At 47.5% G+C, this 25,918-nt stretch overlaps 1 protein-coding gene across 6 annotated transcripts in view; it reads right to left on the reverse strand.

Annotated features, from left to right (window-relative positions):
- Positions 1–25,918, reverse strand: part of LOC144682720 (protein furry homolog) — a 520,809-nt gene that overhangs the window by 341,291 nt on the left and 153,600 nt on the right. For all 6 annotated transcript variants that reach the window (XR_013577095.1, XM_078545350.1, XM_078545351.1 and 3 more), the window contains exon 4: positions 11,544–11,683. Coding sequence is in view for 5 of the 6 variants with exons in the window: in XM_078545350.1 (XP_078401476.1) it covers positions 11,544–11,683 (140 nt within the window). In the remaining variant the exon portion in view is untranslated. The remainder of the gene's footprint in view (positions 1–11,543; positions 11,684–25,918) is intronic.

Here is a 25,918-nt window from a genome sequence, read left to right on the forward strand (position 1 = left end):
CCTCACTATCCCTCTCTCAACCCAAATGTGAATGCTTTCTCTCCTGCTTTTGACTCTGCTGGCATGCACTAATTATCTCTACTTTGGTTCACAGGGAGCTCTACCAAGTGACCAACACTCTCAGCCAGCCAGTCTCTCAGCTCCATCCAGGTCCTCACCTCCAGCCAAGAGGATACCTCTGGAAATAAGCAGCCTGGAAGACCCATCACAGTGCTTACCACACCTTGAACCAGCACAGAGCCACACACCTCGGTGGGACGTAGATTTAAAGCAGGCTCGGGTTCACAATCTGGTGGTCAATGCATGGACAAATGCCCTGCAGTGGCCGAAGGCAGGTTCATGCGAGCTTCCCGGCACTCCGAGGACTGCTAGCGATCAGGCATATGTGACGTCTGAGTCAGAAGACGAGTCTCTGGATTTGGCCTTCCAACTCATCATGGAGAGTCATCAGAAGACGTGGGAACGTCACGCAGAGCTGTTGGAAGCCCTCAACAGAATGGCATGAGTCAGAGGAATGCGTCTGCCTGCGCTCTGAAGTGGTGCCTATATGTGCTTGTATGGAGGTCTCCACGGGGAGGATGGTGGACACCGTGGAGACCCTAGTCCAGCATAAGGCAGAGATATGTGCAGATCTGTACTCCATCGTGGGAGCCATGGGTGAGCTCGTGCAGTGGTAACGTGGGAGGGAAACGGGGCACCTTGGTGTCCCTCTAGGTGCTCCTTCCCCTCAAGGAGCCAGGCAGGGGCCCCCGGGCACCCGAAAGGAGGAGGGACGAAAGCTGGACACCCCTGGGTCATCCACTCAGGAATCTCAAGGACTGGCCTCTCCCACCAAGTCTCCTTTGTCTGTGAACCACTCAACCTCGTCAACTTTCACCACAGAGGGAGCAACTATCCAACAAGTGATTCTGGAGGGAAAAGCATGTGTGGCAGTGCCTTTTGGAGCCTCGTGCAAGCACTGTCCCACACACACGGATCCTTCACGTGTCATACTCACCTCAATATCCTGAGCATTTTGAATGCTGCCCATTGGGGTTCGCTTTCAGTTGTCTATCTGAGCTGACCTGCATCTCTGCCCACCCAATGATCGCAGGCCCATGCAGCACCTGATCTCGCCCACTACGGCTGTCGTTTCGCTTTTGATTTGGACAGCATGGTCGGATTCGCTTTTTCGTTAGCTCCACCGTCCTTTCTCCTCCCCTAATCATGCATTTCCTTTCTCCATCACAGTTGATTCCATGGCATCACCTTCCACCTCTCCTTCTTGACCTATCAGCCACAACCTTTTTCCTTCAGGGACGTCCAGGAGAGCGTGCACATCCCTTCCTTCCCGAAAATCCCACCCCCTTCAACATTCACCTCCCCGGCCTCCTCCTTCCCACCCTCAGGGTCCCTGCTTGCCTCCAAGTCCCACCAACAACCCTCGCTGTCCCTCAACCGCTACTATCAAACCCTCAACCGCCTGCCTCAATTTGCTCTCGGTCATTCTCACCATTCCCTCATACCACGCCCACACTCAGTTCGGTCCTGAGGAGGCAGTCATGGATCCATCGGGCACTTCCCTTACATGTTCAACTGGACACTCCCCGACTCTGGGTTCCTTACCCCCATGGAACCCTTTCCCCCCGGAACCCCTTACCCCCTCTTAGACCTCTCACCCCCCAAACCCGGACTCTTTCTGCCCCCTCCTTAGCCCCTCCCTTTTCCTGACTCCCTCAGATACCCTACTTCTTCTACCACCCTTCATCCCTTCCCCTCTCCTGACTCCTTTCTCCAGCCTCACTTCTTCCTCCAGCTTCACTCCTTCTCCTTTCCTGACTCCTTCCACCACCCTTACTTCTTCCTCCCCCCGGACTCCCTCCCCCTCCGCACTCCTTCCTCCCTCTGGACAGCCACCCCTCTCCACACTCCTTCCTGCCCCTGGGCTCCATCCCTCTCTACACTCCTTCCTCCGCCTGGAATCCTTCCCCTCGGCACTCCTTCCCTCTTCTAAACCCCTTCCCTTACACCTTCCAAAACCCCTCACACCTACCCCCACAGTTGCCATCTTCTCCCCCTTACCCCCTCCTCCACCCGTACTCCCTCCCCCTCCCAACCTCAGTCCCCCGAGACCTTCATTTCCCCCCCTCCCAGCCTCACCCCACAACCCCTCTTCCTCTCCCAGACGATCCTAGACCTTCCTCTCCCACCCCTATGTTGTGAGCATCAACAGTGGCTTTCCAACTTCCATGAGCTGTTTCACAGCAGAGCCATGTCCTTGAGAACCTACCCAGCATGCCATGGGTGTTCCTCCAGTGGCCGTTGCTGTTGGGCTCCAGCACCTTCTGCTCCTCAGATATCCAAGATGTCAGCAAGGCCCTGGCAGTTAAGTCCTGAGTTCTGCGCGTAACAGTTATCAAGATGTGTTCTTCATCGGCGTGTTTTTCCACCGACGTGGGCGGACGATCCAGCAGGTCGGCGGGGTGGCGGGTAGAAATGAGTGCAGCAGGCTGGCCTTATAATGAAATGATGAGGTAATAGAGGTTCCCGACGTCCGATGGTGGGGAACGTGGCCCGCCATTGACAGGCTGAGTGGACAATTGCAAACTGGTTTCACACCGTTGTGAAACTGATTTTTGGCCTTCTTGCCAAATTGTCCACTCACGCCACCAAACATGCCAACGAACATGGACGATTCTGCCCTATAGTCTGGATGGTTACAGAAACTAAAATACAATGGTCACGCCTAGATTTGGTGTCTGCAAACTTGAAAACCCACAGAGATGAGTGTGAGGGAACATACCTTTATCATAAGAGGGTGCAAATGGCCATCATTCATCCCCCATTACGTGACAATAGCTTATGGCATCGAGTCACTTGCAATAGATAATAGGATTACTGATTTGGTAGTCACATGACAGAACCCAGCTGGAAATAGAATAAATAACATATTCACTAAGAGCACCCCAGAAAAGTCAGTCTGGAATGTGGAGACTAGAGGAAAACCATTTCACCCAGCATAAGAGAGAACGTGGTTCTCAAACAGCGTGATGCCATTTTCCCAAGGAATGGAATCAGGAGGTCCACCAACCTCATTTCTCCGCCTGGGGTGGGGGTCACAGCAGAGGTTTGTAAGAAATGCCCTGCAGTGCAGGAAGAGAATGAATGATCTAATCTGTTCCACCAGGGTAAGCCAAGCTTCTGCTCGCTCCAAACTCACAATCTCATAATGGCATTTAAGGCAGTTAAAGGGTTAAATTCCTCACGGATCTCACACACTATTAACAGAGGAGCCATCAGCACTGAATGTCTCACGCACACCTTAATATTACCACCATCTCATCTATCATCCTGCGCAAACAGCATCAACAGCTCTTACTGGGGAGCTCAATACACACAGTGGGCATGCATGCTTCCCAACCTCTCCTTCATCCCTTCTCATCACATTCTATCTATTGTCTTCATGCAGGCCAAGCTGGCCCACACAGGAGGAAGAGATCCCAGATGGGGGGAGGGATGGCGGACATCCAGGAGCTCACTGCCGTCGAGGAGGAGGCAGACGAGTTGGCAGGGGAGGACAGGGGTCAATCCTGTGGCGAAGACAAGATCGGCTTCCCCCATCTACCCAGTATGAATGAGCCTTCCATTAGCTGATCACGCCCTGACACTCTCAGTGAGTGACATGCAATGTTGCATTTTGCCTGCTCATGAACTAAATCTATCTTCTCTCTCTCTTACAGGCACCAGCAGGTTAGGACAGAGGTCCAGCCAGCCCATTAGCCCCAGTCCACCTCAGATGAGGAACCAATCAATCAATGAAAACCAATCATAGCGCTCATTTTCACCCTCCACCAGAGCACACGGCTCAGTGGGTGCTAGATCTAGATTAGGCCCGGGGTCACTTTCTGGAGAGCACCTCACTAACGCGTCTCCCCAGCAGTCAGAGGCAGTGACAGCCCAGGTCTCTGGCACTTGGAGGACTGCTGGAGAACAGGCACCTGCTGAGTCTGAGTCAAATGTTGAGACTCTTGAAATGGCTGTCGGCACTCATGCTGGAGATAAGGCAGGCTGCGGATCAAGGGCAGACTTGTGAGAGGCAGTCAACAGACTAGAGTGAAGAATGGAGGAGTCCATTCTGTCTGATGGTGTTGCTCCAACATGCAAGTGCCTCAAGATCACCATGGGAAGGGTGGCGGTCGCCTTGGAGACCTGGGTCCATCAGGTTCTGCCGGATTTGTGCTCAGACCTGTCCTTCATCGTGCTAGGCATAGGTGGGATCCATCAGTGGTTAGGCAAGAGGGGGACGGAGCACCTTGACCTTCCTCCAGGTGCCCCTTCTCCTCAAGAAATCAGAGGGGGGCCCTCAGGTACTGAAAGGGAGGTGGACAATCAGCTGGACACCATGGGGCCATCTACCCAGGAGACTCAAGAGTCCAGTCGCTCCCAATTCCCTTTGCCTATGACCCCATCAGCACCAGCTCCACAGGTCAATGACCTGTTCAACCTGCTCCACAGCAGGAGAACTAAAGCAGGCCGGCGACCTCCAGGCCTCGGCCCTCCAGAAAACGGCCTTCAAGGTCATCATAGACAACAGGGCATAGCAGTCGGGAGGCTGCCTCCAACTCTGCTGCGGATGTTGGGGATGCACCTAGGCGAAGCAGGAGGGTAAATAAAAATTGTGAGAGCGCACAAAGTGGCATAGGAGTTCACTCACTGTATATATCATGTCTCTTTGCAAATAAATTAAGTTCATGATAATGGTCTCATCATGTGAATTCTATGAGCCCTCTTATTGTGAGGGTGACACAAGCTACCACCCAGTGATTGCCTCCCTTTATATGCCCCAGATTCATGTGATGTTCAGCAGACTCATGTTAGTTTCTCGCCCTTTGTGTCATGTCTTCTTCTTCTTAGGCAGTCCCTCGGGGTCGAGGATGACTTGCTTCCGCACTAAAATTGAGTTCTCAGGTGACTGAAGAGTCTACAGTCTCTGTCACAAGTGGGGCAGAGGGTGGTAGGGGGAACGGGTGGGTGGGTTGCCACATGCTCCTTTCGTTATCGACGCTTGGCTTCAGCTAGCCCTTGGCGATGAGACTTGAAGTGTTCAGCTCCTTCCTGGATGCTTTCCCTCCACTTCAGGCAGTCTCGGACCAGTCTCAGATGTCGGTGATAATGTTGCATTTTTTAAGGAAGCTTTGAGGGTGTCCTTCTCCTTTGAGGGAAGCCTTTCCACTGCCCTCCCGGGGTTTTCTTGCCATGTCTAAGCTCAGAGTAGAGCGTTTGTTTCGGAAGTCTCGTGTCAGGCATGCAGACGATGTGGCCCACTCAGCGGAGCTAATCGAGCGTGGTCAATGCGATACTGTGGATGTTGGCCTGAGTGAGAACACTGACATTAGTGTGCCTATCCTGCCAATGGATTTGCAGGATCTTGCGGAGGTAGCGCTGGTGGTACTCCTCCAGAGTTTTGAGGTGCCTGCTGTACATAGTCCACGCCTCTGAGCCAAATAGGAGAGCATGTATCACTACTGCTCTGTAGACCATGAACATGGTGCTGAGTTTGAGGTCCTGGTCTTCAAACACTCTCTTCCTCAGATGGCCGAAGGCTGCATTGGCACACTGGAGGCGGCGTTGAAACTCATTGTCGATGTCTGCCCTTATTGACAATAGGCTCCCAAGGTATGTAAAGTGGTCCACGTTGTCCAAGGCCTCGTCATCCGTCATGGATTTTGATAACGGGGGGTCAGTGCAGTGTGGAGGGGGCAAGTTGGTAGAGGACCATTGTCTTACGGAGGTTTAGTGTAAGTCCCATGTTCTCGTACACCTTGGTGAAGGTGTTGACAATAGCTTGGAGCTCGCCCTCAGAGTGTGTGCAGATGCAAGCATTGTCTGCAAAATAAGTTAATGACAAATAATGGGGCAACCTTGGATCTGACCTGCAGACGGCGGAGGTTGGACAGGCTCCTGTTTGTTCTGTAGTTCAGCTCCGCTCCAGCAGGGAGCTTGCTGAGGGTGAGATGGAGCATTGCGGCAAGGAAGGTCAAGAAGAGACAAAAACAGAATTACCGGAAAAACTCAGCAGGTCTGGCAGCATCGGCGGAGAAGAAAAGAGTTGATGTTTCGAGTCCTCATGACCCTTCAACAGAACTGTTGTGTTCTGTTGAAGGGTCATGAGGACTCGAAACGTCAACTCTTTTCTTCTCCGCCGATGCTGCCAGACCTGCTGAGTTTTTCCAGGTAATTCTGTTTTTGTTTTGGATTTCCAGCATCCGCAGTAGTTTTTTGTTTTTATCTCTAAGGTCAAGAAGAGCATCGGTGCGATGACATAGCCTTGCTTGACCCTGGTCCGAACATGGATTGGGTCTGGGATGGATCCATTGGTCAGGATCACGGCTTGCATGTCATCGTGGAGCAGGCGGAGGATGGTGACAAACTTTTGGGGGCAGCCAAAACGGAGGAGGATGCTCCATAATCCTTTGCAGTTGACGGTGTTGAAGGCTTTTGTGAGGTCAAAGAAGGCCATGTACAAGGGTTGGTGCTGTTCCCTGCATTTCTCTTCCAGTTGCCACAGGGTGAAGATCATGTCCATTGTGACCCTTAGTGGGCAGAATCCGCATTGTGAATCTGGGAGGAGCTCTTCAGCCACAGGGAGAAGGCAAGTGAGGAGGATTCTTACGATGACCTTCCCTGTGGCCGACAGCAGGGAGGTTCCTCTACAGTTACTGCAGTCGGACTTGTTACCTTTCTTGAAGATGGTCACGATTGCGGAGTCGCTGAGATCTCCTGGCATGCTCTCCTCCTTCCAGATAAGAGAGATGAGACCATTTATTCGTGCCAATAGTGCTTCTCTGCCATGCTTTAGTGCTTCGACAGGGATTCCATCTACTTCTGATGCCTTGTTGCTCTTTAGTTATCAAATGGCCTTTTCTACCTCATGCTGGGTTGGGATTGTGCTGAGACGGTGGTGGGTAGCATGCTGCAGGATGGAGTTGAGGACACTCGAGTTGAAGACAGAGTCTCTGTTAAGATGATCTTCGACGTGCTCCTTCCGGCAGGCACTGACTACCTCTCTATTCTTGATGAGCACCTCTCTTGACCAGCAGTGGAGTGGGGCCTTGGGTACTTGGGCCACAGGTGGCCTTGACTGTGGTAAAGAAACCTCACACATCATGGTCGTTGGCTAACTGTTGGATCTCCTGCGCTTTCTCCACCTACCATCTGTTCTTTAGGTCGAGGATTTTTAGCTGGACCTCAGCCTTCAGCCATCTGTAGAGCTGCTTTGTTGCTTTCGAGTTGGGTCACTGTTTCAGGTTCAGAAATGCCTTGCACTTGCGGCTTATCAGCTCCTGGATCTCCTGGTCATTCTCATCGAGCTAGTCTTGGTGTTTTCTGGTTGAGTGACCAACTGTCGCTTCACAAATGCTGGTTATAGGGGCCTTGAGGGCAGACCAGGCGCTGTGGAGACTCTGCGTCTCTGAATCACCGTGAGTCGCCAGCTCCAGTTGTCTCAGACCCGTTCGCCACTGGACCAAGTCCTTGCTCTGTGAAGCCCATGTGGTAGCTGGTGTGCAACGGCCATCCCACGTTAAAAGAACTCATGCACAGGCATCTTCCAGCCCCTTAAAATGAAGTTCGGGAACTGGAATGTAAGGACCCTCATGGACCAATAGCAACAGACTGGGATGGCGTACTGCCATCGTTGTCTGGGAGCTCAGGCTTTCGACATTGACATCGCTGCCCTAAGTGAGACCTGGTGGGCAGTGGAAGATCAGCTCAAGGAACAAGGTGGCAGTTACACCTTCTTCTGGAAAGGTAAACTAGTAGAAGATTGCTGCCTCCAGGAGGTTGGCTTTGCCATTAAAAATGAACTAGATGGCCATCTCAAACACACCCCTTATAGGATAAATGAGCGCCTCATGACCCTTTGGCTCACCCTAGCCCAGAGCCAAGCCGCTACAGTCCCCAATGCTCGATGCTACAGACAAGTCCAAAGAGGAATTTTACTCCAGTCTCGAACAATCCCTGGCACGAGTCCCAATGGGCCATAAGCTGGGTGGGTGAATGAGGGAAGGTGCGTGTGTGAGTGAGGAATGGTGGGTGGGTGAGAGTTAATGGGTGAGTGAAGGTGGGTGGGTGGGTCAGTGGGTGAGTAAGGGAGTGAGGGGAGGTGGTATGGAAGTGAGGGTGGGTGGGTGGTTTTCTGAGACAGAGAGAGAGGGTGAGCATGAGTGTGTTTAAAAGGGAGAGGCGCAACAAACCACAATGATGTGGACACCCTCTCTGGAGAGTACTGCAGAGCCCCACCTGAACGGTCCAAACAACGGAAACGCATCTTCAGGATGACAATGGTTTCTTCAATGATGGATCTTCTCACAGAGTGCACCATGTTGTATCTCTCCTCTGAGGCACTATAAGGGTGATGCATGTCATGAGCCATCTCTTCAGCGGGTATCCCTTATCAGACAGCGTTGCAGCCCTTAGAATATCTTTGGCACCTGGGAGTGACTCAGGATGTAGAAGTCGTGAGAACTCACAGGATACCTGGTACATACACGCATGATTGACTTCTGACGATCGCAGAGCAGCTGAACGTTGATGGAGTGGAACCCTCTGCTGTTAATGAAGATCAGGGGCTACTGCCAGGGAACTCTTAAAGCGACATGTGTGCAATTGATCACTCCCTGCACTCTTGGGAAGCCAGAGATCACTGCAAATCCCAGAAATCTAGCAGCCTGGCTAGTTTCATCCATTGCAAACTTTATATAATGTTTAGCCTTACTGTAGAGGGCACCCATCACCTCCTTTATACATTTATGTGTTGAGGCCTGAGAGATGCCACATAGGTCCCCTGTGGATCCCAGGAACGAAAAGCTTGCGAAGAAATTGAGCGCAGTGACCACCATCAGGGGCACTGGCAGGGGGTGGCCTCCCAGTCCATGTGGCATCAGATCCTCCCACAGAACGTGGCCGATATGAGCCATCACATCTCTTGACAAGTGGAGACATGCGCGGCACTGTCTCTCCAAATAGGAGGTGTCTTCAGTATACCCTCGGTCACTCCAGTTGCCTGCATAGGATGGGTTTGACCTCCTCAGCTTCTGGGTCTTGGTTGGGCATCTCTGGACCATGGGCCTCAGGCCATGGCTCTTCTCTAAGCTGTGCTAGATGGCTCCGGGCCCTTCTTCTCCTCCTCAATTTGAGCACTGCCATCAAGAAGGCAACAGTGACCACGGTCTTCATTCTGTAATCCTCCTCCTTCCTGTGGACAGATGGATCCAAGAGATGAATGTGTCTCACTCAACAATTACAGACCTCCCACTCCAAGCCAGAAAGCCATGGTCATGCCCTTGGGCTATGCTTCTGCTATGTGCCCTTCCCTGTTCCACCCTTGCAGCTGAGGCATTCCCTCAGAGGTCATAGGTGTCTAAGAAGTCACTCCAACAACTTGACATCTCAATTCTATTTACGGTGTAAGAGGGTTGGGCACAGCCATGTAATTTTGAGGCTCATTAAAGGCACTCGTATGCTGCCTAATTTGGATTTGAGATTACCCCTGCCTTGCACTTTTAGAAAGATTGGATGTCTTGTGCCCTGTGACTCATGTCAAAAGACAATGCATTTTGCAGAGTTTGAAAGAGCTTCCTGAATACGTCCAGCAGCTGCACTCCCTTAATGGCTGGCTGCCTCTTCTCTTCTCACATTCCTCTGGTGTTTTAGTGCTCAATGAGGCTACCTCTAATGTGACCCTAATGCCGAGTGCAGTCATGTGTAAAAGCGCACACTGAGTTCTGGTTCCAACTCTAACGTTTCAATAAAGTCTTCATGAGTTCTCTCAGCTGACCCTTCATCTCCGTGTTGAAATTCTATTAAGTTTGAGGTTGCCCCCTGAAAGGGCCCCAGAGTCCAGCCTTGGCTCCTCCCAAACTGCCTCAGACCCCATCCGAGGTGAATTTTTTCCAGTTTCATTTTTAAACTGTGTCATTGATTTGGGGTCTCAACAAGATGGTGCTGCACTTCTACTTCCAGACAATCTTTGTTCACGTCCCTCCGATCAGATTCCATGATGTGTAGGTAGACCTCCCTCTGGTTATTCTCCAGCCTCCCCCAGTAACCCTGGAGCCCATAGTGATTATTGTGGGCATTTCTGCCCATCCCCCTGAACCCAACATTGTGGATTTTCCCCATGCCCCATGTGGGCCTCACCCCTCCCCATCTTGAAGCTCTGTGCATGGTAACATACAGAGGCCTCCCAACCCACCATGGGAACTTTGAGTACCCCACCTCCTTTATTGTGTTTTCCCCGTTTACAGGGTGAAGATGCCTCTCCTGACCATGGCTATACCATCTGCAGCCCAGTATCAAGCCAGCCACCCCCAGGACCATGTGTGAGGCACTGACCATGCCCTGCACACCATGGTGTGCACGACTCCCACTGAGCAGATGGGACTTGCCCTTCCCTGGGCCGGGACCACAATGTGCATGTCATGCATAGCCCTGTAGCGTGACCACAAAGCCACAGGACTACCTTTAATGACTCACCCCGACAATGTGATCCACATAGCTCCAAAGCTGCCTTTAATCTCGTACCCAACAATGTGGTCCACCCTGTGGTCCTGCCTGCGAATCCCACATCTTACCTAAGAAAGCAGCCTTGGCAGCAGTGACTGTGTCGGTGCAACGCTGTTGCTGGTAGGCTTTTGATGTTGTATGCAACTCGAAGTCATGAGTAAAGTGAAGGTTGGCAGGTGCACGCCACTTAAATCTGGTCATGAATCAGACTGGTCTAACTTTCCGCTCGCGTGGCATGCAATTAGGAGGGAGAATGTGATTTTGGCATTTTGCGTTTTTAATGTGTATTCATGACATGTAATTGCATGCAAATGCTGTTCCTGGCATGGATCAGCAGGAAAGTCAACCCGCCATTAGGCTGCCTTGAAAGTGCTGAGGGGAAAATTCCGACTTGTTTTCCCACTGCTGAGTATCCGACTTTTATCCTCACTTGGGATTTTCCGCTCCCACTTGCCACGACTCCCGCTGTTGGCAGGACCAAAAAATTCTACCATTTGTGACCATAAAGAAATGGAGGCATACTTTAGAAGCAGAATACTATATTGGGAATTATACAGTATAATGGTCCTGTCATTATAAAACAGCATATCATTTGACTTTCTATGAGCAGCCCCAAAGGGATTTTGTTCATATATATAACAAAAATCTATATATGTATATAGAGCAACACATGTCCCTGGGTGGTTTTCCCAATACCTTAGAACAAAGACTGGCACATTCCATTTTACTCATAGCTCAAATCTTAAGTTTGATTCATACAAATTCTGTATAAAATCTCCATTTGCACCATTCTTCTGCTTCTTAAGGAAGAAAACGCTGAAGGTCAGATGGTCTTACCACAAATTTATCCTTAAGACTGTTACAGTTGGGTACCTTGAGTCAATAAACAATCTAATGTTATATGTGACAAGTCCCTGAACAAGAGACAGGGGAACAGAACCCACAAGGCAAGCTGTATGAACAGAAATAATCACCAAAATAAAATGAAAAATAATTACCCTTTTGACTTTGTACTTGTTCTGGGCCGATACTCGTGGGATTCATCTTCTGTACCATTTTGTCTTTTATACCAATCAAAGAGTGTGCGCAGAACAGAGGGTAGACAGTACTCTGCAAGTGAACTCATTGAGTTGATCAACTGGGGAAGAAAAGCACAAAAGGTGAAAAATTACATGCAGTTATACACCTATTAGTTGACAAAAAAACAATTAAATTTGGATCCAGCTCTGATCCAGTTGGCACAGTGGTTGCACCATCATCTTTAAATCAGAAAATTAACATTTCCATCACAAAGGGGTGGATTTTATAGCCCCCACTCGGTGTGTTTTCAGTGGGGGGGGGGGCACATAAAATATGATGGGTGGCTAACCCACCCCATCCCGTCCACCTCTAACGCATTCCCAATACACGGTGTGTGGGTTAGGCACCCACTAGCCCATCCGCTAATTAATTAAGAGACAGTTAAGGGACTCATTCAGCTTCCAGTGTCATAATATGCTGGGCAGTGGAAAGCGGGCAAGAGTGGGGAGCCTGCTTTTTCACCATCTGAGGTGAAGATGTGGGAAGGGGTGGGTACCTCCTTTGGGGGTGCCCTGAGCACATCAGAAGCAACACTCTCAAGATGATAACCACCCCCTTTTTGAGCTGCCTCCGCTGGCCTCCCAAAACCCTAACCCCACCCCCCTTCCACCCAATCTCTGCCCACCCAAAAATCCTCAGCCCAATCACCATCAATCTTCTTCATGGAACTGCTTGCAGTACCAGCAGCGGCCACTACTGAGTTCTGGCACTGCAAGAGCTGCCAGCCAATCAGACTCGCAGTTCTCAAAGGCAGGATTTCCTTTCACTGAAGTGCAGAAGTTCCACTCTCAGCTTGTTAAGGCTACCCGTGATGCAATAGCCTTTTTAAAAAAAGTCAGTTTGTGATCAACTTTTCCGGGGGTGGGTGGGGTGTGCTGGGTTAGGGTTTCTGGGAGGGTGGGGGAGGCCTAGCAATATGCTCCCCACCGCCTGTAAAATTCACTCCATAGACTGCCTACTTCCACTTCCATAAAATCACCTGTGCTAGACTCTGCCTCATCAATGCGTTCATTATCTTCAAACTCTACAAACGAGGAACAGTACCTCATCTTCCGACTAGGCACTTTACAGCCTTCCGGACTGAATATTGAGTTCAACAACTTCAGATCATGAACTCTCTCCTCCATCCCCAACCCCTTTCTGATCTCCCTTTTTCCAATAATTTATAATGTTTAAAAAATATATTTTTCTTTTCCCACCTATTTTTAAATTTATTTTGATCTATTGTTTTATCTCCACCTTTGAGCCCATTTCGATCCCTTCCCCCCACCCCACCCCACCCCCACTAGGGCCATCTGCCACTTGCTTGTCCTGCTTGCTACCCTTAATGTCCCCATTAGCACATTCCTTAGATAATATCACCATCGTCAACATCCCTTTGTCCTTTTGTCTATGACATCTTTGGCAATCTCTTCTTTGCCTCCATTTATCACTGGCCCTCTATCCAGCTCTACTTGTCTCACTCCCCTCTACCAGCTTATATTTCACCTCATTTCTCTATTTCCTAAGTTCTCATGAAGAGTCATACAGGCTTGAAACGTTAACTGTGTTCCTCTCCCCAGATGCTGTCAGACCTGCTGAGTTTTTCCAGCTATTTTTGTTTTTGTTTCAGATTTCCAGCATCCGCAGTATTTTGCTTTTATCTACAATTCCAACGCTTTCCTAGCCAGACTCCTATCTTCTACCCTCTGTAAACTTCAGCTCACTCAAAGCTCTGCTGCCCATTTCCTGACTCATACAAAGTCCCATTCACCCATCACTTCTGTGCTTTCTAAAATACACTGACTACATGTCCAGCTATGCACAAAATTTAAAATTCTCAACCTTGTGTTCAGATTCTCCATGGCCTTATACCTCCCTATCTCTGTCACCTACTCCTGGGAGGAATGATGCAATTGGTGGCTGGAAAAGCACCTGGTCATGGCGGTGGCTCCACATTCAAGTAAGTATATTTTTAAAAAATTACCTTACTGGTGGTGTTCGAACAGGCAGTCCCTTTAAACAATGATGCTGACTGCCTCAGGGCAAATCAATCATGCAGTGGGGCTCTCAAACAGGGGTCCAGGCTCTGATTTGCATAAATGAAGGGTCTGATGCTTGATTCAAGAATGGGTACTTAACGGCAATTTTTTGGCTTCTAATAATAGTGGGCAGCATTTGCCATATTAAAGGCTTAAGAGGCAGCTTAGCACCTGAAAATCAGGTGCTGCTTAGCCAAATCTCTAAGCCATTAACTGTTCATTTATCTCACTTGCTCTTTGCAGAATTAAACTATGTGCAAATTGACTACTATATTATCTACAGAACAACTACACATCAAAATAATGAATTAGCTTTGATGCAGTCTGGTTTTTTTGAGTATAGGAAAGGCATTTTGATAAATACAAGTTATTTTTTTCTTCTATGCCATAATCATAATGCTCTTTCGATCAATATCAAATAGACATTAGATGGGTGTCACAAAGGTTTTAGTTTCAAAATAGCAAATTGTTACAACCGCAGCCATGTTATTCGCTGAGCATGCCAAATCCCACAGGGAAACTTGTCTTACTGATCATAACATTTTTTTGTGTTTTGAAAACAAAGGGAAAACTACTAATCCCAGAAGCATAGGATCCCAGTAACACTTTTAGGATTTTAAAATTAAAGGATTAATTAATAAGAAGAAAAAAAACTTAAACACACAAGATTAAAATTACACAGTTGAAATAGTCTAACAAAACATTCCCCAAAACAATAACCTGCTTGGTCAGGACACACAAGTAAACTACCTGGCAACAGCTCCCTTATAGATTTTTAACCATAAAAATCATATAATATTACCCAAGACAAAAACTGCTGCTACTTTAATAAAGTATATCTCACAAATTCTCACTCTCAATCCACAATCTGCTGTGGAAATCTGAAGGAAATTCAGGAAGAGGCTGCTTTCTGAAAACAAAAAGACTTTTCTGGCTTGAAACTGGATGGCTTCTTCAAATTCACAACTTATCTCACCACACAGCTGACCTCAGGACATCTCCCCTACATAGCCACATCAACTCAACTAAGCCTCTCTCCTTAAATATCTTTGATTTTCTTTTCATCCTAGACTCCATTGTCTGAAGCACCTCTTTGAACCCAACTTTTCCAAAATATAAAAATCTTTAATGGTCAGGATTTTTGGGTCGGCGGAAGGGCGTGGTGGGCAAGCCCAGGAGCAGCAGGGAAACGGTCCACTGCCCGCGATTGGCCCCTGATTTCAATTTCATACCGGCTGTTTAATGAATGGCCAGCCAGCATGAAAGGCGCGCTGAGAAGCTCAGCACCGCTGGGGTGGGGGGTGTGCGAGCACAAAAGTCTGCGCATGCACATGGGAGCACACACTGAAATCTCCTTTAAGGCAGGGAGCTGAAGAATATTAAAATCAAAAATAAAGATTCTGAAAGTGTACAAAACGTCCCCACATAGGACTCACTCACATGAACATAAACTTAATACAACTGCTGTCAAAATATATTTTTAAAATGAATGTTGGAAATCTCATCCCACTCGTGGATGAGTTTCCTAAAAAAATCCAAAGGCCGCCTGGCTGATTCGCCCGTGTGCCAACCATAACGTTGGACGGGCAGTGAAAAAGAGCTTTCAATTAATTAATGGCCTTAATAGGCCTCTTAATTGTCGGCGGATGCGCTGCCGACTCACGCATGTGCCCGCTGACCGTAATGTTGCACAAGTGCGCGATGTTGTCGGGATGCTCGCCCAATGTCATCGCGTGCTAATTTACATCCGATCAGGTCGGGTGCGTGCCCACCCACGGGGCCTAAAATCCTGCCCCACGTTTTCCTATTAACTCCACTTTCAAATCAAATAAAATTTAATAACCTTCCCTTGTTCAACTTGTGCAACTTTGTAAGTTGTATAAGTCCCTTAACCTCCCTTTGAAATTTAGCAGCTGAAAAATTAAGCCCTTACCTATCACCTAATGCAAATTTTAAAACTGAACTTGTAATTCCAACTTCACCATAGCCTCTCATTACAAATGTATGCATCTTGCTCCTTTACCTTTCATCTCTCAGTTCCCACAGACAAGCTGCCTTTGCTAACCTTCCCCCACTTTAAATACCCATGGACACACAAAAACACATAGCCTTCTTTACAGAATACTATCATATTCCCCAAAATATTAAAAAAAGACAATATCCATCTTCACAAAGTAAAAGTTTGATTTTTAATGTCTGAAGTTTCATAGGGCTGGATTTTCAATTGCTGCTGGGGACGGGTGTGGATGCAATTTGAAAATTGTGTTCCTGGAGGGCAGCACTGGATCCTGGAGTCTTGCAGGAGGGAGGCAACAGGAAGTCTGCTTGCCGCCAATTAAAAGCCCCTTAAGGAGCTTTTTAAGTAGCCAGTCCAGAATAAAAAGGGCTTTTCAATCCTCTTTTCCAAATGAACCCAAACAATCTGGTACACATTAGTGCACAGTTGTTGGGGTCATCACAGGGCAAAAGGAACTTAATTCCATCTTTGTTTTTTTGTGAAATTTGAAGGGTCAACTAGCGCTGGGCTGAGCTCTGTATTTTGACTTGAGTAACTTCCATGGTCACTTTGCACCATCTTTATCCTCCTGACCCTTTCATGAGCCACCTGCTCTCCCCCAACATGGCTGCTGCCTGCCCTTGCCACTGGTGTTAGACTGGCAATTCTGGCCTCGCGCTAAGCTCACCTCCTGGCCAATCAACCACTTACATTTAAAAATAGCCTCTCGAGAGTAACACAGTTCAGGTGAGGGATCAGGACCCCGAATTCATTTGGGTGTCAGCCCATTAGAACGGAAAGACCTGGGAAATTGTCACATGTAGGCCAGACCAGGTAAGGACAGCAGATTTTCTTCCCGGGTTTTTACAACAATGGTTTCATGGTCATCATTAGACTTTTAATTCCAGATGTTTTTTAATTGATTTCAAATTCCACCATCTGCCATGGCCGGATTTGAACCCTGGCCCCCAGAGTCTCTGGGTTACTAGTCCAGCGACAATACCACTACACCATCACCTCCCCTTTGAGGTTTCAACCAACTGATATTGGGAAGGCCCTAACTGGCGAGTTACACTGAGGCATGCAACTCATCAGTATTATGGAAATGAGGCTTTAGGCACAATTTGGAACAAACTTTGGGCCTCTGTCATTGGGCAAAAGCTCCAAGTGTGCTGCTAAATTTGCACTGGAAGCTGACTGACACCAATTTTTTACCTGTCTTTTTCATAGCTCCTTTATCCAAACTAAAGTAACAGACTACACTTTAAATAGACAATAACTTCCTTCAGCTGAATGAACTAAACACCCCTCTTTCTTGTGTATGTCACAATTAAGGCATTTTGTCACGGAGGAGATTAACATGGTTTCATCTATCATTACTTTTTTTTATCATTTCTTCAAGTCAAAGCAGGAAGGAAGGGTTGACCTTGTAAAGGTTTCATACTTATAACAGGAAGGGAGGAGAGTCTGGACAGTCTGTGAATTACAGACTTCATTCACACTCAGTGGCAAGATGAATCCTAGCTCTATGTTATAGTTGGAACAGATTAAATGTGTGCGCAAATATGGTCATATTGCAATGAATACTCATTTTCTTTCATTATAAATGAACTTCATACAGTTGGTGGATATCACTTCAATGTACTCATATGCCTGGTTGTCTTGACCTTGGGCTTCAACCACTAAAATTCACTTGTCTGTTTAAATGAAACCCTGTGCTATTTTTACTGGCACACATTTATATAAATAAACTGAATGAAGGTTTTCTTATTAACCACACATAGATTTTACATTTTTAAATCAATGTCTTTACTATGCTGCAAGATTTGTACGGATAACACTGCCACATGGATTTTAATGTGGCAGTCATCTTAATTCAAATGTTCTTTTATTTTGTGATTACTTAGAAAGTTATGTAGACACATTGGGGGCCGTAAAATGCGAGAGCTGTTCAAAGGTCCATTGACTCCGACGGGACCACAAAATCATGCCGGCGTAAAATTCCACCCATTTTTAAACTCAGTGAATAAACAAATACATTTATTGTTAACAATTGTTTTTTTTAAAAATGTGATGTTTAAATCACATTTAAGCTATATTCAAATGTATTATTATTTTATTTCAAAACATCTAATGTGGAGTTATAACAATAATGGGTGTATTTTAAAAACAACACCTTGCCAGGTAATATTTTTTTCTGCCTCATGAGCTTTAAAATTTGACCACCCCAGATTGAATTGTACTTGACTGACACGGGAATCAAGAAACATTACTGTTTACATCACCAGGCTTACATAGCTATACCAATTGGCCCAATATATTTTCTGGGCAAAATCTCAGAACCAAAAATTGAGATATAATCAAGGCAGCCAGCATTGAAGTTGTGTTGACAAATTTAGTTTAAGCTTTTTGAAGAACTGATTGATTAGGTAAAGTGGCCCAATTTAACACAAGAGGGAGTAGCCCTGCCCACTGGCTAGAAAATTAGGGGTGAGTCCGCCTCTGCCAACCCTGGAAGCCACAACACTATTTAGCATGGTTCAGGCAATTAGCTGCCTTAAGTCATGGCTTCCACCCCCGCGAGAAAGGATCTCCCACCACCAAGAGCTGCTGGTCAATCAGAGGGCCGGCAGCTCTTCAGTCCTAGCAGTGCCATGAATAGCAATGGCCACTGCTGGGACTGTAACAGTCCTCTAACTTGTGATCCTGGAGCAGGCACAGAGAAGTAAATGGAGTCGGGAACCTCCAGGGCCAATCAGGCAGACCCTGGTGAGGGGGAGGGGGCTGCTGGAAGCACGGGTGGGGGAGGGTGTGAGATCCTCCGCAGGGAAGGCCTGTGTTACTGTGGGAGTACAGGGTGTCCGAAGAGAATGGACCCCACCCCCCCCAACCCCCAACCCAACCTGGCAGCCTCGCCACATGGCATGGTCCACTCTGCCACTGGTAAAATACCAGCATTGGCAAGGAGGCAGTGGGCACAGCACCCCTGCCATCCCACCTGATTTTATACCACTCTACACTGCTGCCTGCAAGCATGTGTGGGTGTGCACAGGTGTGGGGGTGGGGGGGGGAGTTGCGTGAGGCAAAAAAATCATTTTTAGAAGGTGTTTGATAGGGGTTCTCTCAAGAGGCTTGTTTGAAAAATTCAGGCATATAGTACAAAAAGAATTGTGGCAGCATGACTAGGAAAGCTGGCTGAGGAGCATACACCTAGACAGTTGAAGTGAAAAATCACTGATCAAATCTTTAAAATGTGAAACAAAGCTATCTTGAAGGCATGAGATGGGTTGCATTAAGTTTCTAGATCTCCAGATCTGCTGCTTTATTACCACCTCATAAACTTTAAACATGGATGGGAAGTGAGTCATTTGGCAACTAAACTTGAAATGCTTACGCTTGTTTATAAAAGCAAAATTACTTGGATTTCAAGATTCAATTTACCAGATATAGAGTGGAATCTTTCGGTCCTATCAGCAGCAGGAAGTTTGGAAGGAGGGGGAACTTAATTTGATGTGAGGTCAAAAATCAGTTTCCCGATGTTGCAATGAACTGCAGGAATTCTGTTCTTGGGACTTCAAGGCAGGTTAGGCTTCCTGATGAACAATGTCGGGAAGCCCTTTTGCATGTATTAGCATGTCATGCAGGCTCATTACAAGGCCACCTCGCTGGAATTAATTTACCCCTTGAAAACATGACAACAAACGGCCAAGTGCCAGTCTGTATCTTGTTCTCATGTTTTGCTTCAGACAGCACTGATCCTTATTCTGGTATTACACCTACTCTGGACCATTGTTTTGTTCCTTTACTACCACCATTCCCATTCTCTTTGCCTTTTGTTCCATGACATCTTTGTAATTAATCTCCTTTGCCCTCTAACCTATCCCTGACCTTTCTTTTTTGCTCCACTTGACCCTTCACCCTATTTCAACCGCATAAAACCCATTGAATTTCACAGAATTGTTACAGCGCAGGAGGAGGCCATTTGGCCCAGCGTGTCTGCACTGGCTCTCCGAATGAGCATTTCACCTAGTGCCATCACGGTCTTTCTTCAGTTCCGAAGGAGAGGCATATTGGACTCAAAACATTAACTCTGTTTCTCTCTCCACAGTTGCTGCCAGACCTGCTGAGTTTTTCTAGCATTTTCTGTTTTTGTTTCAGATCTGCAGCATCCGCAGTGTTTTATTTTTGTTATTATGCTCAGTTGTTTTCTTCTCTCTATGATGAAGCCCACACAGCAGCAGGTTTGCTTCCAACTCATAGGTCTCATAACATCAAGATTGCGGAAAGGTGTGGAGGTGGGGTGCCTGGTTGGAGCTCTTTCTTGCTGTGGGTGCTCGATGGCACCTGACTCCTCGAGGAGAAGGGGCACCTGGAGGGAGGTCAAGGTACCCCATTCCTCCTCGCCTAGTCAACTGCTGGCACTGCGCCAATGCCTAGAGCCACTGAGCTTATATCCAGCAGGACCTGGTCTCCAAGGCGGCTGCCACCCTTTCCCTGGAGGCAGCCAAGTGCTTGTATACTGGAGCCATAACATAGAATCACAGAATTGTTACAATGCTGAAGGAGGCCATTTGGCCCATCGTGTCTGCACCAGCTCTCCAAATGAGTGTTTCACTTAGTGCCATTCTCCTGCCTTCTTCCCGTAACCATACAAATTATTTTCAAATAATCATCTAATTCCCTCACGAACACTTCTATTGAACCTGCCTCCTCTACACTCTCAGGCAGTGCATTCCGGACCCTAGCCACTCGCTGTGTGAAAAAGTTTTTTCTCACATTGCTTTTGCTTCTTTTGCAAATTACTTTAAATCTGTGCCGTCTAGTTCCCGATCCTTTCAAAAGTGGGAACAGTTTCTCCCTATCTACTCTGTCCAGACCCCATATCAAAACATGGATGGACTCCTTCAGCCTTCGGTCCAGTCTGGGCATGGCCACTGGCATCTCTGCCTGATGTTCCCCTGCCTGTCGCTGCATCTCCAACAGGTCTCTTATGGCTGAGTCCAGAGGCTCGTCATGTGCATGGGGCTCAGCAGGGGCCTGGTCTTCAGCAGTCCTTCGAGTGTCAGAGACCTCAGTTGTCACTTCCTCTGCCAGCTGTGGACCCGGGTCAGTGATGGTGCTCACCAAATTGTGACCCCGAGCCTACTCTATAACTTGGACCCACCTCCCCCACAAGGTGCATGTATCTGCATAGGTGGAGGATACATGGGAACAGTGCATCCTCTGAGGTTTGAGGCATACTACTCAGAGGTGGTTTAGAGCTGGGGCTGTGGCTGGTCTGGGCTGCTGGTCTCACCCCTTTCTTGCTGGTAGCTGGAATAGAGAATAGCAAGATTTAGTGATTACCTAAGCAGGCTCGTTAATTAAATAAATCTCTCATACAGTGGCACAGCAAACTGGAGGTATCCTCACAGGCTTCCTTGGGGAGTCTTACCGCCCCCTCAGCACAGACTTACTCCTCCCCAGCTATCTCTGCAGCCAGCTCCTCAAAAGGGGTGAGGACTCGAATATTCAGAATGCCACCTCCAGTCTAGGAACACTTGCACTTGTTGTGGGCATTCTTCTCCTGCTGAAAGACAGAAGGATAAATTGTCATCCCAATGGTTGCATGAACAGTTCAGGAATATGCATGCAGTAGCTGCCATATGCATGCATATTCCTGAACTGCTCATTAATTTACACTAAGTGACTAAGAAGCAGAAGCCTCAAAACTGATATGAGCTTGAGAACATGAAGTGGCTGGCACACATTTAGTGCAGATGTCCCATCTGCTGGTGAGTGCTGCAATCCAAACTTCCGTATGGCATTCCTGCACACTTAGACTGCCTGATGCCCTATGAGTGTCAGTTTGCAGTGAGAGTAAATGCTGCAGATCATTCATCCTCTTCCTGCACTGCTAGACATCTCTGCACTGGACACCACGGGCATTAACCTCTGCTTCGACAACCACCCAAGACCGCCATGGTCAGATGGGAGGGCCTCATGCTGCCATTTCTAGGAAAAGGGGGAGGCGATGGTCTAGTGGTATTGTCGCCGGACTAGTTGTCCAGAAACCTAGGGTAATGCTATGGGGACCCGGATTTGAACCCCACCATGGCAGATGGTTGAATTTGAATTCAATTTTAAAAATCTGGAATTAAAAGTCTAATGATGATCATGAAACCCCTGTTGATTGTTGTAAAAACGCATCTGGTTCACTAATGTCCTTCAGGGAAGGAAATCTGCTGTACTTACCTGGTCTGGCCTACATAAGACTCCAGACCCACAGCCCACAGCCCACAGCAATGTGGTTGACTCTTAAATGCCCTCTGAACAAGGGCAACTAGGGATGGGCAATATATGCTGGCCTAGCCAATGATGCCCACATCCCATGAATGAATAATAATAAAAAATACACCTCCCACCTTTCCTGGATGGCCTGGAGGAGAGTCTCTAGGGAGGCTTCGCTGAACCTTGTGGCCGGACGCGGTTTGTTTTTCTGTGACATTCTGGGGCAAGTAATCTGCAGTTACTGGCCTGCAGTGAGTGAATGGCTGTCCGGGTGCCTTATAAATATGGTATCTGGACCCTTGACCCCATGAGGTAACGGCAATTTCCTGCTGCCACACCATGAGATTCGCCGTGCTCCACACAGATGTGTAAGTAATGATCACGCGTGTTCAGCTGTCCCACCTTCCAGTGGAAATCAGACCGGCTTCCTCTCCCGCAACCGGACTTAGACTTCAGAACGGAAGATTCTGTCCATAGTAACATTTCTGCTAAAAAAGCTAAATCCTTTACCAACTGAGGATTAAAAAAAAAGCAAAATACTGCAATGCTGATGATGGTCAATACAGGATACAATTTTCTTATTTTTTTCCATGAGTCCTTTTGCAGAGAATTCACCAAGAATGGTTCCACGGATGAGGAACTTCAGTTATGAAGATAGATTTGAGAAGTTGGGATTGTTTTCCTTGGGGAAGAGAAGGCAGAGAAGAGATCGCAGGTGTTCAAATGTCTACATCTGGACAGAGTGGATAGGGAGAAATTATTCCCACTTGTGAAAGGATCGAGACGAGAGGGCACAAATTTAAAGTAAATGACAAAAGAAGCAAAAGATGCATGAGGAAAACTTTCTCACACAACAAGTGGCTGGGGTCTGGATTGCACTGGCTAAGAGTGTGGTGGAGGCAAGTTCAATTGAGGCATTCAAAAGGGAATTAGACTGTTATCTGAAAAGGAAGAATGTGCAGAATTACAGGGAGAAGGCAGGGGAATGGCAGCAGGCGAATTGCTCATTTGGAGAGCTGGTGCAGACACGATGGGCCAAATGGCCTCCTTCTGCACTGTAAAAATTTTGTGATTCTGAGTGAGCAATTAAAAATATTGAGTGATTACTTTCATCTAGAAAGCTATTTGGAGGGTGGTAAGTAGAGGTTTGAAAAATAGAACCTAAAGGTTAGGGAGGTATGGATAAGCATTTGAGAGAAGGTGAATGTAGGTAAAAGTGAAAGTGGGTAATCTTGCAGAGGCTGATAAAGTTGGTTTTCATGATGCATTGAGTATGGGTTTTAAAGCTTAGTTTAGATTCAAACAGGGCAGCACATTTGCATACTAGTCAAGTTCAACCTGAATGTGAAATCATGAATGTGCATACAACTGAGGGTTCTGTTGAACAGTTTTTGATGTTTGCCAATCAGAATGGCTTCAGGCTTTGCCAGAATTGGCAAAAGCAACTACAGAGGCAAGGAAAGGGTTTGAGGAAGGTCTGTGATAGGATGGGAGACAGGAGAAATTAAATGACAAAGGGGATAATGGTGCAAGGCAAAAGGGAGGTGGTAATGGAACAAATAAACCCAAGGTGGGTCTAGAGGCAATGTAAATGTGAAAACAGAATCATCGCTAACAGCTGGAATCCAAAAAATGGGGGCAAAGGTTATGAACTGAAATTGTTTCATTCCATGTTGAATCTAGAAAGCTGCAAAGTTCTTAATTGAAAGATGAGATGCTTTTCCTCAATCTTATTATGAGTTTCATTGGAACAATGTAGGTAACTGAGCACAGAGAGGTCAGAATGGGAATCAGGCACAGAACTAAAATGACAGACTGGAAGCTTGCTTCCTGTCTAGCTTTTGAATTGATCGGAAGTGTTTCGCAAAGTGGTTAACTAATCTGCGTTTGATCACCTCAAAGTAGAAGAGACTGTGTTTGGGCAGTGAATGCATTATATTAAATTGAAAGTAGTACAAGTAAATAGTTGTTTCACCTGGAAGGAGTGTTTAGGGCCCTGAATGCTTGGAAGGGAAGAGGTAAAAGGGCAGGTGTTCTATCTCCTGCTCTTGCATGGGAAGGTGCCTGGGAAGGGGAAGAGGTGTTGGGGGTGATTGAGGATGGACCAGGGTGTCACAGAGAAAACGGTTCCTTTAGAGTGCCATGAGGGGAGGGGGAAGATGCATTTGGAGGTGGCATCATCCAGGAGGTGGCGGAAATGATGGAGGATGATCAGTTGGATGCTCAGGCTGGTAGGATGGATGGCAAGGAAAAGGGAAATGCTATTGTGATTCTGTGAGGGAGAGAAAAGGGTAACGACCGAAGATATAGGAAATGGAATGAACACGGTCGAGGGACCTGTTAACCACGGTGGAAGAGAAACCTTGGTTGGGAAAAAATGGAAAACATAAGATCATAAGAAATAGGAGGAGTAGGCCATTCATAACTAGGCATAGTGGAAGCACTGGTGTAGAAGGTGACAGCATCAGAATAGATGTCACAGTGACGGAGAAATTGGAAGAATGAAATATAGTCCATAATGGAAGCAGGGTGGGCAGAAGTGTAGTCAAGGTAGCCTTGGAAGTCAGTGGGCATAAAGCTTTCAGGGAAGAGGCAAGTGGAAGGCTGGAGGAGGAGGAAATAGAGGCAAAGGTGATGGCAGAAGCGAAGGAATGAATAACGCTAATATTTTGAGATTATAAAGGCCATATAACTTAGCATTGGAGGTGAGAAATTGAGCCTCAGGTGGCAATGTGTCATTGAGAAGAAGAGCCTCAAGCTGTCTTCAGCCTCTAAAATGATTTTGGAACATAATGAACATTTGCTGTGGAGGGGACTGTAGAGAGATTCAATGAGCTGAATTTTATTGGCCCTGAGAGGGTGGGCTGTGAGGTACAGGGTTTGGTAAAATCGCAAAAAGCTCAGTCAGATTGGCTCCTTGATGTGTTCCTGGCATTGGGACATATTACTGGCAACGTGACCAGATGTTGACAGCTGCCTGCCCCAAGGAGGTGGGCAGCCAATTTAAATATGGGAAGGTCTTATTAAAAGCCATTTTACCGTGCCGCCGGTATTTTACTGACGGCGGAGTGACTTCCTGCCATGTAGGGAGGCCGCCAGCTAAATAGAGACAGCCTGGGGGGCAGGGGAGGGTGGGGGATAGGCCTCATAGGCCAAAGAAGTGGTCACGGTCAGGGAAGGCAGCACCTGCAGCCCCAAAGACCTCCCCAGAGTGGCTTCCCTTCTGACTCTTGGCTCCGTGACTTTTATCAATTTTTCTTCTTTCTACCTTCCTAGCTGCTGAGGACTTCTGCATTCCTCAGCAACAACCATCTTTCCCAGTGGCGCTACTGAGGCTTCAGAGCTACTTACACTGTGATTGGGCCAGCAGCATGGAGAGCCCACTGGCTGAACAATTAGGAGGCTGCCTGTGGTAAAATTGCTGACCTGTCGACAAGTGTGGCCCCAGGAACTGCTTTTTACCCAACGTCAGTGTCTCCACTCATCTAAAAAAATTCAGCCCAATATTTCTTAAGGTGATCCATCAAGATCTGGCAATGGTAGTTGTATGGTCAGCAGAGGTATACAACCAGGCTAGTTGGGTGTCAAGTGCACTCAAATTGTTATGTCACTAGAGGCAGATGATCTAGTATTCCCAAATATTCAATGAGTTTAGTGATAAAATAGTAGAATCACTAACCCTAATTTTTCAAAAAACAAGGATTGTAATAAATGACTAGATGGTTGCAAATGTTACACTTCTGGAATTATGGGCAGAATATTGCCCTCATCGGGCACGCATGGCGGGCAGGCCCAGGAGCGGTCATAGAGCCGACTGCCACCGACGATCGGGCCTTGACCGCAATTTCACGCTACCTGCCAATTAATGGCCAACCAGGGTGAATCGTGCACTGCAGCACTCAACGTTGCCGGGGTGGGGGTGGCAGGAGCGCTGATGTTGCATGCACGTGGGTGCATGCAATAAAAGCTCCCTGAGGCACAGAGCTGCCTCAGGGAGCTGAAAATT

This window comes from Cetorhinus maximus, chromosome 7, assembly GCF_964194155.1.
Source record: "Cetorhinus maximus chromosome 7, sCetMax3.hap1.1, whole genome shotgun sequence".
In the NCBI taxonomy this organism is placed as follows: Eukaryota; Metazoa; Chordata; class Chondrichthyes; order Lamniformes; family Cetorhinidae; genus Cetorhinus; species Cetorhinus maximus.